General features: G+C 43.5%; 1 protein-coding gene across 1 annotated transcript in view; it reads right to left on the bottom strand.

Moving 5' to 3' along the window:
* The window catches only part of DCUN1D1 (defective in cullin neddylation 1 domain containing 1), a 34,115-nt gene extending 31,931 nt beyond the window's left edge, over positions 1-2,184 (bottom strand). Inside the window, exon 1 of the mRNA XM_059391465.1 lies at positions 2,077-2,184. Within this exon, the coding sequence (XP_059247448.1) occupies positions 2,077-2,079 (3 nt within the window). The 5' untranslated portion in view covers positions 2,080-2,184. The remainder of the gene's footprint in view (positions 1-2,076) is intronic.
* Between the last annotated feature and the right edge of the window lie 10,968 nt (positions 2,185-13,152).

The raw sequence follows: 13,152 nt of genomic DNA, 5'->3' as shown, positions 1-13,152 counted from the left end.
TGTGTCAGGTAGGGCTAACTGAACATTTTTTACACAAAATATTTCAGATATCCTATCATTTACCCTGGAATTAACAATAACATGTCTTCTAGAAATAGGCTGAGTTACACATACTGAGAAATACCAGCCCAAAAATTTTGTCAAGAAACAATTTTAATTTATGATGAGAAACTTAACTAGAAAAATCTATGGCCTAACTTCTATTAGAGTGCATGGTGACTGAGTTTCTAAACTAACAAGAGCATACCAAGACAATTCTAGTGACATGATCTGAGTTCAGCCACAGAAAGTGTTTTAAATTAGTGATATGTTGCCACTACGGGTATCATTAGATGAGTTATGGCTAAGTTCCAAAACTAGCTAACGTAATATTAACAAAAGGACAGAAGCTTACAAGCTCCAATCCAAGCTGAACTCTTGCATGAACCACATTAATCCTGAATTCCTGAGCAGGTGATGAGCATTATCAAGAGCCAGTTAGAGGATGCTTCTGATTTACAGACTATTATAAACAGAGCACATTACAGTGCTCTCACAGAGTGTTTACCAGGGAATTATATTTCATTACTTCAAACTTCCTACTTATCTACATGCCAAGAGCCTAAAAAAAACTCCAGGAGTAATGTCTATGACCCTCAAAATACTTTAAAATTTAGAAAATGTTTAGATGCCCTCGTAGATCTTTGAACACAGCAATGTCAATCCAAAGATTAACCTGTACTTTATGGCAGGTTTTCTTACAAATACAAATGGCAAATTTTCACGAAACTTACCATGGAATGTATGACAAACCAAACCACATATCCATAAGTGACACCGAAATTCTGCCAAGTTAGAGGCTGGAGCTAGATAAGTGTTATTCAGCAGAAATAAGCCCAACTAAAAACAAAGATACTGGGACAATCCCTTAACACAGACACACACATATACCGTCCTCAAAGAGGTCTTTATGTTCCCCATGAGCAAAAGGACAGCAATATCATTTTTACTGTCTATTCATACAGTAACCTGCATGGAATTCAACTCATGCTCAAACTATAATACAAACATCACTTCTGGAAAAAAGAGAACCCAAGAGAGTCAGGTACAAGATTACCAAAATGTAAACAGATAACTTGATTACTACTTTTTCAAGCTCCTAAGAAGACTGTTGTTGGGGGGGGGGGTCCCCCAAAGAAAAAGAAGAGGCGAATAACTTGACAAACTGTTTTTTAAAAATCACAAATGGTCTTTAACTGGCAAAATAAAGCAATTACTCCTCCCATCCCAAGCAAATTAAACATGTGCTCAAAAGGTAGCAAGTCTGTTTCTCCTAATTTTATAAAATGAGAACAGGTTGCACTTCCGTACTCCCTGCCCCCCCCCCCGCCCCGGCCAAGTCCCCCAAGCTCAGCGGTTTCCCATGTTCTGAGCGGAGAGGCGACTATAACCTCCACCAACTGGCCAGTTAAACTCTCATTTTCCAAAAGCATGGGACGCATCAAGAGGTGATGGAGAAAGGAAAAGGGCTAATACCCCACCCCAAGCGAAACAGCCTGGAGACTTGAGGGGTGTTGGAACCGGAGCGGAGGAGGGAGAGGAGCACCGGGAAAGTCTTTCCTTCTCGCCGGCGGGGCGGAGGGGGAAGCCCCGGCTCCGGGGCGGGGGGAGGCTCCTCACCCGGAACCCCGGACCCCGGTCCCGGGCCAGACACAATGGAGCCGGCGAGGGGGCCCGGCAGGGGCAGGGCCGTTGCCCCATCCCCTCCCCCAGCCCCAACGCCTCCTCCCCTCGCGCCGGGTTGGGCGAGAGGCACCGGGGGCCGCGCCCCGCGCCCCAAACTCCCCGGGGCTCCCGACTAGGCCCAGCTCCGCTCCGCCTCCTCGGCTCTCGCGTAGCGGCGGCGCCCGGGCGGGAAGGGGCGAAGGAGGAAGGGAGAGGAGGGAAGGAGAGCCCCGCCGAGGAGCGGACGGAGGCCGCGGGCCGAGGCTCGGGGCGGCGGGGTCGCCACGGGGCGGAGGGCGGCGGGGCGGGGGTGCGCAGCTGCGCCGGCCCCCAGCCGGCGGGGCGGGCGGCCGGGCGGCCGCAGTGCCTCACCATGTTGGTGTCCTCCAGGCCTCTCCCCTCCTCCTCCGGCTCCGCAGCGAATGGACGGCGGCGGCGGCGGCGGCTCCTCTCACGGGCTTGCCGGGCTCCCGCTCATGCGCAGTGCGGGGCGGCCCCAGCGCGGCCCGAGGAGGCAGCCCCGGGCCTCGGGGAGGCGGAGGGACTGGGGCGGGCGTCCGGCACCCCGCGTGGGGCTTCCCCTGGGCGCGGGGTCCCCCAGGGCGGGGGGCGCGGGCGGGGGAGGAAGGGGGGCGACGCACGCCCCTCCACGCGCTGACATCCTCCCGTCGCGCCGGTCGGTCTCCGGCGGGGTGGGGGCCGGGGGACACCCACCTCCGCTTCCTACGCGCTCCTTCCGCCGGAGGACGGTGCCGGCTGTGTCTAGACCGTTTCGAGGAGGGGACGAGTGGTGGCCAATAACCTGAGCAGCCGAGGGAGATTGGAAGGGATAGGACCGAGGCGCTAGATCCATCCCAAGCCACCCCTCCCCATCAATAAAAAAAAAAAAAGAAAAGAAAAGAAGTGAAAACACTTCCACCCTGTGTTTCCATCTTGGCCCCCCGGGTGCAATATCTGGACTGCATCAGGTCCCCTGTGTGGACATACCAGAGGAGACCTTAGTCTAGCCACGTGGGATCCATAATGTCCTTCAGCCTGGCACAGTTTCTTCCCAGACCTAAATGTCCACTGGGAGACCAGAGTGGTGGCCTTGGAGTTCTCTGAGGGGTCAAGGCCCAGCGCATCCAAAAATTGCAGTATCAACACCTACTATTTGCTCTAAATATCCTCTTAGGTCAACCTTACTAGGATAAGTTTTGGGAAGTACTGTGGAATTTTTTTTTTTTTTTTTTTTTTTTTTTTGGCTGATGGTTGACGTCACGCCAGGTGCATCGTACAGGCTTGATCTATTCTTGGTTCTAAGTCCAGTGAGGCTGAGGATACCAGGATTCTGAGCTAGGGTTCAGTTGGACAGGAATGTGCTTACAGGGAGTTCAAAACAGTTTGGAGTATGGTCCTTATCCTTAAGAAATTGACTAACCAGTTGGACAGATGAGACACTTACCTACAGGAAGGAAATAAGAAAACAGGTAATGAAGCAAACCTAATCAGAAAAAATCACATCTAAGACTGAGCCAAGAGTTTGGATGTGTTCCAGAACAGAACCAACTTGAATCAACCTCTTAACCACTATCCTCACCAACACCTTTTTCCCTCCAACACGGGCATAAGCTACCAGATCAACCCTGTAACTTCAGGGCTTTGAAGTTTTTATCAAAGCCACAGAACTTCTTTGGCAACTCCCCAGGGCCCCTTAACACTTCCTGGAGCCAGCCATATATCAGGAGTTTCCAGACCTCTACTAAGACAGATCTTTGGCCACCACAGCCCCTTGCTAGGTTTTGGGTAAACAGCTCCTTGAGGGCAGGACAGATCTGCTTTGTGTAGCCAGCCTGAAGCTGGCCCACATCCCTGGAGGTTCTCCAGGAATTCCCCCAGAGTTGACCTGAAATATGAACTAACATCTAGGGTCTTAATGAAAAGGATTCACTGTATCTCTTTCTCCACAGTGTTATATTTAACCAAGGTAGTAACTCACAGGTTTTCTTAAACTCTTTTTCTAATTGCCAGATCCAAAGTACATTTCTCAGTTCTCATTCTACTTGACCTCTCTCCTGCATCTGAACACTTCCTCCTTGAATTTCCTCTCCATCATTTTCCATGATTCCACTTTCTTCTACATTTTCCTCCTTCTTCTATGAATACTCTCCTTTGCTGGCTCGGCTTTCTTTGGCTCTGAAATGGTCCTGAACCATCAGTGAATCTCCTCCTGTTACACTCACATTTCCACAATGTCAGCTGCTACCTTGATCTTGAGGAGTACTGAATCTTGACTTCCAGTTCCTGAGTGGCAGGCCTAAACACTAATTTGGTCCCATCACCATCACAGGCCCATCAATTTTGACAAATCCCAAACCTTATCCCAAGCCTGCTTTTCCTCCAGTCTTTTTACCACATCACCCAAACTAGAAGTCCAAGAGTCATGCACAATTACTTCTACCTCAACCCCTTAATCTAATCGTCACCAGGTCTTATCAGTTTTAACTTTGACTCTCCACCCTACCCTCCATCCCCCAGCAGAGCCTTGATCATATCTCTTCTCATCAGTAACCTCCTAACTAATCTGGCCTTTACTCATTCCCCATTGCTCCAGACGTATCTTTCTATAATACAAACCCAAATTTGTTCCTTAAAATTCTCTACAGGCCCCATAAACACGAGTCTCATGGGTGTGGCATATGAGGTTCTCTCGCCATAATCTGTCCACCAACCTTGTCATTTCCCCCCACCTTCCACACAAATACACCTCAAATTTCAATTTTGATAAGCCAAGCCTGCAGTACTCAGTTGCTTTCTTTCCTCCTGCTATCCCTGTATTGAAGCTGATACTGTTTGAGAGCTTTCCATGTGCCATGCACTGTTCTGAGCCCATGGCACACACTAACTTACAAAATCCTCACTTCAGCCCTATGAACTGTGCCCAGTGATTATGCCCATTCTACAGAGGAAGAAACAGAAGCACAGAAAGGTTAAGTAACATGCCTAAGTTTCCTTGGCTGCTAAGCCGTAGAGCTGGGATTTTTAAACCCATGTAGTCTGGCTGCAGACGATTCTTTTAACCACCACACTGTATTTCCAACCAAGACCTCATACTCAATTCAAAGACCATCTTCTCTGTGGTTATCTCCTGACCTCATTCATTCCTGGATTCCAGCAGTTAGGCATTGTTTTTCTTTCTGCACTTGTGATACCTCGTATGTGCTTCTATTACACTCAGGACATCGTGACATCACAGGATAATCATCTGCCTGCATGACCACGTCCCCTGCCAGACTGTGTACTCCTCCAGGTCAGAGACCTTGCTGCACACATCTTGGAGTTTTCAGTGTCAAAGCAAGTATCTGACATATATGACATAGAATGTGCTGCATGATAATAGATGGGAGATATCTGATGTCTGCCGATTTGCCTTAAGACTATGCCTATGTTTGTTATTGTAAAGGAATGTCTGTCCTCTTTGGCAGATGTATGTTACACCATATGGTCAGATGGTAAATGTAGTAGCAACTGTACCCATTACAGCGCTTACAAGCTACAGAACTGAATGTGAAATGGAGAATTATTACTCAGTCATCGTTATTGAGAGAAACATATTTGTTAAAATTGTCCCGATTATTTTTGAAATGGAAAAGTCCCGAAGATAAAGCACAGATTACAATATGTGATCAACTGAGGAATATTCCTTAACATGTTCACGATACTTTTTTGTCATGAGGTTTCAGATATTTAAGTTAAGACTTTGAGGGGTTTTTTTAAGAGCAGAATTTTCAAAGATTATTTCCTAAGTGACAATCTCAACACAAAATAAGAAATAAGGTGGAACCATCCAGCTGAAATCCACTATTCTCATTCCTTCTGTATCTATAGACACACACATCTCTATATATAATATATGTGTGTCTATATACACACAGAGAAAGTACATGTATACATATATATATTCACTGTGCATTATAGCTACATGGACACATTAATATAGAGTATTTATAGATAGTGTAACTTTTCAAGGTAAAACATGCAACTATTTGAAAATGCATATTGCCTTGGATGCTTAAAAATTCATGTCAAGATAAATATAATCTCTGATAAAATTGTTACAGTTCTGTTTAAAGAAACCAAGGATTCCATACTTTTAAAATCTGTCTTGTAGCAAAGGGAAAGAGCAAAAGTAATCTGAAGAGACAGATTGCTAACATTTCGGGTAGTTCATCTAGCTAAAATTAAGCCTGCAGGGGAACCATGTATACATAGTTACAGTTCAAAGGCACTAGTCTGGGATCCACAGCCACCACCCTCCCACACTTCACTTGGGTGGACTTGATTTTGCCCAACATTTACATAAATGTGCTTATTGAATTCAAGCCCGCCTAGTTATAAATACATAGGAGTAAATGAGACTGACCAATGCAACCTATTTTAGTTTGAGTAAAACGTGGCATTTCAGTCTTATTGATCCAGAATGATAATATTTTAAAGGGTGAAGCAGACAGGACAAGGCCACAGGGGCAGGGACAGGCCTTAGTGCAGTTGCAAGGAATCTAATGTGAGAGCCAGAGCCCCAAATTAATGCCTAACTCACCAGAGCAGGGGAAGAAATTGAAGCCTTTTGGCTCTCCTTTCCCTAGTAAGAATGAATAGTGTGACCTGAAGAAATGAATGACTGCCTGGGACTCTTTCCCCCTGCATTCTGAACTATTTGAATAGGAATCCTTAATCCGGACAAAAGGATAAACCTTAAGGAATCCTTAGAAGAATGAGCACCATTGTCCTCTTCACACAAAAGAGCAAAGAGAAGGGTCTCCTCTAAACAGGAAAAGGGAGTATTCACCAGAACCAGTCTGTCACCTCAAGGTACATGTGGATCTGTTGATTTTAGCTGCTCCACACTCATGGTAGAGGAATGGCCTTGCAGGGTCAGCTGAGACTGGAGGCCCAGCAATGGGAAACCATCTGAGACCATCACTGATGATGTCACAATGTCCCACTATCCCCAGGTGTCAATCCTGGACCTCCCCGCCCAGTCCCACTTGACCCCTCCCACATGAGACTTCAGCTCAGGCTATGTGTCTGTTTTAGACAGCCCTGGTCAGCTGCAGAGAGTAAATTCATTGAAATTGTGAAGGCTGAAATAGTTCTACAGGTAGTACAGTTGATAGCCCTCCAGAATCCAGAGTGTTTGTCCCTGGATGCTTTGGGTATCTTCACTAAGGCATTTGCCACTGATGATGACAGAGAAAATGCCAGTATTAAATCAACAACAACTTCCCTTCCTGTCTTTATTCAGCGCATAGTACAGAAGGCATGCAAATTTCTCTGGGACTGGGTATTCTCAATTACAAAATGAGAAGATTGGGTTGAATTGTGGTAAGGTCCAATCAAACCCGGAGTTTGTTTGATTCTTTCCTGGTAGACAATTAGGAGCTGTCCTCAGAGATCAGGAAAGTAGAGCTTATCTCATTCATTCGTTCATCCAATCATTTCTAAGTGTATGAAGTACCTGGACTAGCACTGTATGGCAAATATAATACATGCTATGAATGTGAGGCACATAGGAAATTTTACATTTTCTAATACTGACATTTAGAAGACTGGGAAGAAACAGGCTTACCCTGTTTCATTTTTAATATTTAACCTAAGAGATCCAAAATATCAACATGTACTCAACCTAAGATATTACCGAGATAGTTTACATTCTTTCTTTCAGAGCAGGTCTTGAAAATCTGATCTGTATTTTATACTTAAAGTACATCTTAATTTGGACTAGTCACATTTCAAGTGTTCTGTTGCCACACATGGTAATGGCTACTACATTGGCCAGCACAGGTCCAGACAGTGTCTTACCTGGAAATAGATAACCAGTGGGAGAAATAAGTACTCTTACTTCCAGGAAATAAATGAAAACCAAATAAATTGGTTATATCTATATATAACCAAGAGTAGGACAAAACTATTTAGAATTGGGGAAGCTAAGGTGTTTCAACTAGAAAAAAAAAATGGGGTCAGATTAGCTTACAGCCCTAAGAAAGAGAAAAAAATGATAAAAATCACGAAGCTCCTAATATAAGGTTATCATTTTGAAAGCAAATCTACAGAAAGAAGCAGTCAGTGAAGGAATCTGCAAGTGAAACCCAAATGGGTTCATATGTTGAGAGGACCCTTCAGGACATTCGGGAGAGGAAACCATTGGGCCGAGAACTTCAGAGACAAAATGCGTGACGTGGCCACCCTCAGACAACTGGAAGGAAAATATTGTGGTTGCATATCACCACTTCGAAACAAAACAATGAATTTTAGAGAATTTGAAGCGGTCCCCCGATTTTGTTGACAGCCTGACCTAAAAGAGGGGTACGGGGGATGAGGGTTTAGTGGTAAGGAAGCACGGTGGCCCAGGGTCAGGCCTGGTGGGTGAGCGCTGGTGACAGCACAATTGGCAGATCAGGTCTGGCTGGAAGAAACAGCCCGTGGGAGGGGCCAGGAGAGAAGAAGGGATTATTTTCATTCCTGATCTAGAGGATCCAGCCCCACAGAGTAAAAACAGAGCTGTGAAATGTGTAAGCGAACGCCTCACTCAGGCTGGGCACATATGACAGTCACACCCTGGGTGAAGTGTCTGGCTCAGAGCCCAAGTTCTTAGTCCAGTCCCCCATGCCCAAGGGTTTGATGTTTCAGCTGAGAAAAGTCTTAAAATTTGATTCCAGTCCTTCAGATGATTTCTCAAAAGAAGTAATGAATAGTCTTAAGTCCCTCATGAAGTCACTGTAGTTAGAACTTTTTTCATGCCATGTTACCTCTACATGATTTAAAAGTCAGATCCCTTGTTATTATTTTTACATGTGCATTACCTTTATATACCTACAAACTGAAGAGTGGCATCAGCTTTGAAATGTCAGAAACTGGCCTGTGGGTTCCCTGAGAAAGCCATGGACTAAGACAACTATGTTCTAATTTGGCTATCTCCAGATAACTGGGCAAATCACAGCTCTCTTCTTGGAGCCTCAACTCCACTGACTGGCAAGTCTGGGTTAGATAAATTCCTGATTTCCTTCCAGTTTCAAATCTGAGCTTTCCTCAAAAGTCTGGGAAGCATAATTTCTGCCACTAGGTCATTATTTTGACAATCATTGAATACCTGCACATCAGCCACAGTATGAGGTACTAGACATACAAAGAAAGTTCCAACCAGTCCTGGTGTCCCTGCCCACCCACCCCAGGAGCCCAGGATCAGGTGATGTGGAAACTCTGGGGGAGGGTGAGAAAAGGGTCTCTGAGAAGGCTTACAGGTACTGCATTTGAGAAGCCCAGCAGGACTCTGGGGGGTGAGGGGAGCCAGTGGCTGTGTGTAGCAGGAGAGGGTGAGCTTCAATTACCTAGATCAGCACCGAAAGCAGACTCTACCATTTTATTATAAAGGTGATGCTGGCCGGGAGCCTGGGTCACTCAGTCAGTTAAGCAGCTGCCTTTGGCTCGGGTCATGATACCCAGATCCTGGGATCCAGCCCCACTTTGGGCTCCCTGTGGGGAGACTGCTTCTCCTCTCCTCCCCACTTGTGATCTCTGTCACTATCTTGGTCTCTCTTTCTCAAATAAATAAATAAATAAATAAATAAAATCTTTTTAAAAAAGGTGATGTTGGCATATTTCTTTTTCTTTTTTTCTTTTTTTTCTTTTTTTTTTTTTACCATTTCATTTATTTATTTGCCGGAGAGAGAGATCACAAGTAGGCAGAGAGGCAGGCAGAGAGAGTGGGGGAAGCAGGCTCCCCACTGAGCAAAGAGCCCGATGTGGGGCTCGATCCCAGGACCCTGAGATCAAGACCTGAGCTGAAGGTAGAGGCTTAACCCACTGAGCCACCTAGGTGCCCCAATGTTGGCATATTTCTTAATATGAGCCCCAGTTTCTTCATCTATAAAATACCTATACCTCCAAGTATTGTGTGGAGAATAACTGAGAGAGCATAGGCAATGCTGTGGTGGGTACCGGCTCAATCTGAAAGAGGTAACACATGAGTGACCTTCTAAAGAATGAATAGCAGTGAGTCTCAGTCTGAGGTGACTTGGTTTATTTCGAGAAGAAGAAAGTTGTTTAAAGTGATGTTGGGGGGAAAAAAAAGCAGTTCTTTCCTATTATGTTTAGATGCCTCTTTAATCAAAAGGTACCCTCAAGTAGAGCATTGTGATTGTTCTTTATGTTTCATACACTGAAAAATAACCCAAATCAACCATGATTATAACAAATATTAAGATTACACAAGGAGGGAAACACTGGCTAGATAGTCGATTCCTTCCAAACACTGTATCAACACAAAGATTCTTCTAACACTTGATATGGCTTTGGCATCTAGAAACACTTTGGGGGCGCCTGGGTGGCTCAGTCAGTTAGGCATCAGACTTCAGCTCAGGTCATGATCTCAGGGTCCTAGGATCGAGCCCTGTGTTGGGCTCCCCACTCAGCAGGGAGTCTGCTTGTCCTTGTCTTCTCCCTCCCCTTCTGTCCCCCACTGTGCTCTCTCTCTCTCTCTCAATAAATGAAATCTTAAAAAAAAAAAAAAAAGACACTTTGATCAGCAGAGTGAATTTGACTGGTAATATATATATAATTATCACATTTCTTCCCCATAGCTCAAGGGTCAATGATAAGAAGTTACAACAATGGTAAATGACTACTCAAGAAACATTTTTCTATCCCTCTACACTACAGAAGAGAAAAAGAGAAAAAGAAAACTGATCACAGCTTTCTCTTCTGTCTGAGATCAGTTGGGAAGTTTGACTTTGAGGTACTTAGGTCCTGGTATGCCATCTGTCTCTGCCCCCGTCTGCAATCAACAGATAGTGTGAAGAGAGGACCCTGCATGGGTTCTCAGATGAAACATTTATAAATTTTGGTAATCAAACCAGTAGATAAGATCTAGTTTCTGTTTTTAAAATAACTTATAAAACTTGTTTCTCAAAAGGAAGAAACAAATAAATGCAAGAATTACAATAATGCAAATTCTATTTACCTGTCTATAGAAGCAAGACAAATGTCAATTCCATGAAGTCAGTATTCTCCTGATGTGAAACCAAAAAGAACAACAACAACAAAAAACCCTCACAAAACTACAGACTTAATACATAAATGCAAAAACCCTTTAAAAAATATTAGCAAAGCAAATTCAATGATGTATGAAAGAATTATATACCATGACCATGTACACAGGAATGCAAGGTTGGTTTCATAGTTGAAAAGCAGCTAATGTAATATACTATATTAGTAGGATCAAGACAAAAACAATACAATCAGGGACACCTGGGTGGCTCAATCATTAAGGGTCTGCCTTCACCTCAGGTCATGATCCCAGGGTCCTGGGATTGTGTTTCGCATCACACTCCTTGCTCAGTGGGGAGCCTGCTTCTCCCTCTGCCTGCTCCACCTGCTTGTGTTTTTTTCTCTCTCTGACAAATAAATAAATAAAATCTTTAAAAAGGAAAAAAGAAAAGTGATGGAAGAAAAAAAGGATTAAAAAAAACAACAATACAACCATCTCAATAGATGCAGAAAAAGCATTTAAACAAAACCTAACTCCATGCATGGTAAAAATGCTCAACAAACTAGGAATAAAAGGGAAGTTCCTTACCTGATAAAGAGCATCTACAAAAAACCCCAAAACAAACAAAACAAAACTAGTGTTATCATACTTGATTGTGAAAGACTGACTACTTCTCCCTATAATGGGAATAAGGTGAAGATACTTACGATTTCGACCTCTAATCAACCTTGAACTGAGGTTCTAACCAGTTCAATAAGAAAAAAATGTTTAAGGTATCCAGATTAGAAAAAAGAAGTAAAACTATCTTTATACTCAGATGATATTGTCCTATACAGAGGAAACTCTAAGGAGTCCCCCAGCCCCTGCCCAAAGCGGTTAGAACAAAAAAATGAATTCAGCAAGGCCACTGGATACAAGATCAAAAATTTAAAAATCAATAGTATTACCATACACTAGTAACAAAAAATCTAAAATTAAGAAAACAATTTCACTCACAACAGGGTCAAAAAATAATAATTGGGAATAAATTTAACAAAAGAAGTGAAAGATTTGTACACTGAAAATTATAAAACATTGCTGAGAGAAATTAAAGAAGATCTAAATAAGTGAGAAATGTCCTGTGTTCATGGATTCAAAGATTCAAGATTGAAAGGATGGCAAATCTCCCCTAAATAGTTGTATAGATTCAGTGCAATCCCTATCAAAACCCCAGTAGGCTTTGTAGAAGTTGATGAGTTGACCCCAAAATTTATATGGAAATTCAACATCATTGGTCATTGGGAAAATGCAAATTAAAACCACAAGATAGCACTACACATCCACAAGAATGGCTATAATTAAAAAGATGGACCTTCCCAAGTTTGGGTGAACATGCAGAGAAACCTGATCCTCATGCCCTGCTGATGGAAATGTATAATGGAAACCTGGACAATTGTTTGGCAGTTTCTTACAACTTAAAGTTACCAGCAATTGCACTAGTAGATGTTTATCCAGAAGACAGGTACAAAAGTATTTACAGCAGTATTATACATAATAGAAAAAAAAAACCTGGAAAATATTCAAATGTTTGTCAGTTAGTGAATGGATAAAGCAAATGTGGAATATCCATATAACAGAATACTATTCAGTAATAAAAAGGCGATTCTGTTTGGTGCCTGCTTCTTCCCGTCTTCTTATAAACTGGAGTCTCCCTAGGTTAAGTGATGTACCGGCTTCCAGCAGGATTCTTAGTGAGAAAAATTCCCCAAACACAAAAAGGATTTTCAATTGCTATTGTTGGGTGTCATAAAACATTACAAACATCCACTGATCTTCTCTCTTTAGGACCACAAACTTCTAGGGTCACAAACTTGGGACTTTGACCCAGGCCACTGAAATTTTTAATGTTGAAGAAAATGGATTGGACAAGTGCACCAATGTCAAGGGCGGGCAGTGCTTTGTATGTAGATCCACTCTCTTCACCAAACATACAAAAGCAAGCTTTGTGTACTGGCCATAGCAGTGAAATTTCTAGGCATAGCTTTGCCACTTCCCTTTCTACTCCAACCTCCTGAATCCCCTTGCTACTACTCACCAGAGTTCGGAGCTTCCTAGTCAGGCCCTCCAATCTGTCCTGCTCACCACTTCATTGTCCTTAAGGTCAAGTTCACTGTTGGTCCTCTGGCTCAGAAAATTCCAATGGCCACTTATGTTGATACCATCTTAATTCTTTACTTAATTTTTAGAAGCTCCATACTCTGGATACACTTTGTGATGGTGTGGAAAGCATCTGGTCTATTATTTCCCTGAATTCCCTTTCTTATATGTTTTCTATTAGGGTAGGCCATAAGGGTGATTCTTGGAGATTTGGAGGGCAGAAGAGAAGTGGCCATTTTGTGGCTCACACACAATTTGCTGATGTGCTGATTCATCTCATTGGCATG

This window comes from Mustela nigripes, chromosome 2, assembly GCF_022355385.1.
Source record: "Mustela nigripes isolate SB6536 chromosome 2, MUSNIG.SB6536, whole genome shotgun sequence".
Lineage (NCBI taxonomy): Eukaryota > Metazoa > Chordata > Mammalia > Carnivora > Mustelidae > Mustela > Mustela nigripes.
Note: the sequence above shows the minus strand (reverse complement) of the source record. Positions and strands in the feature narration are given on the sequence as shown.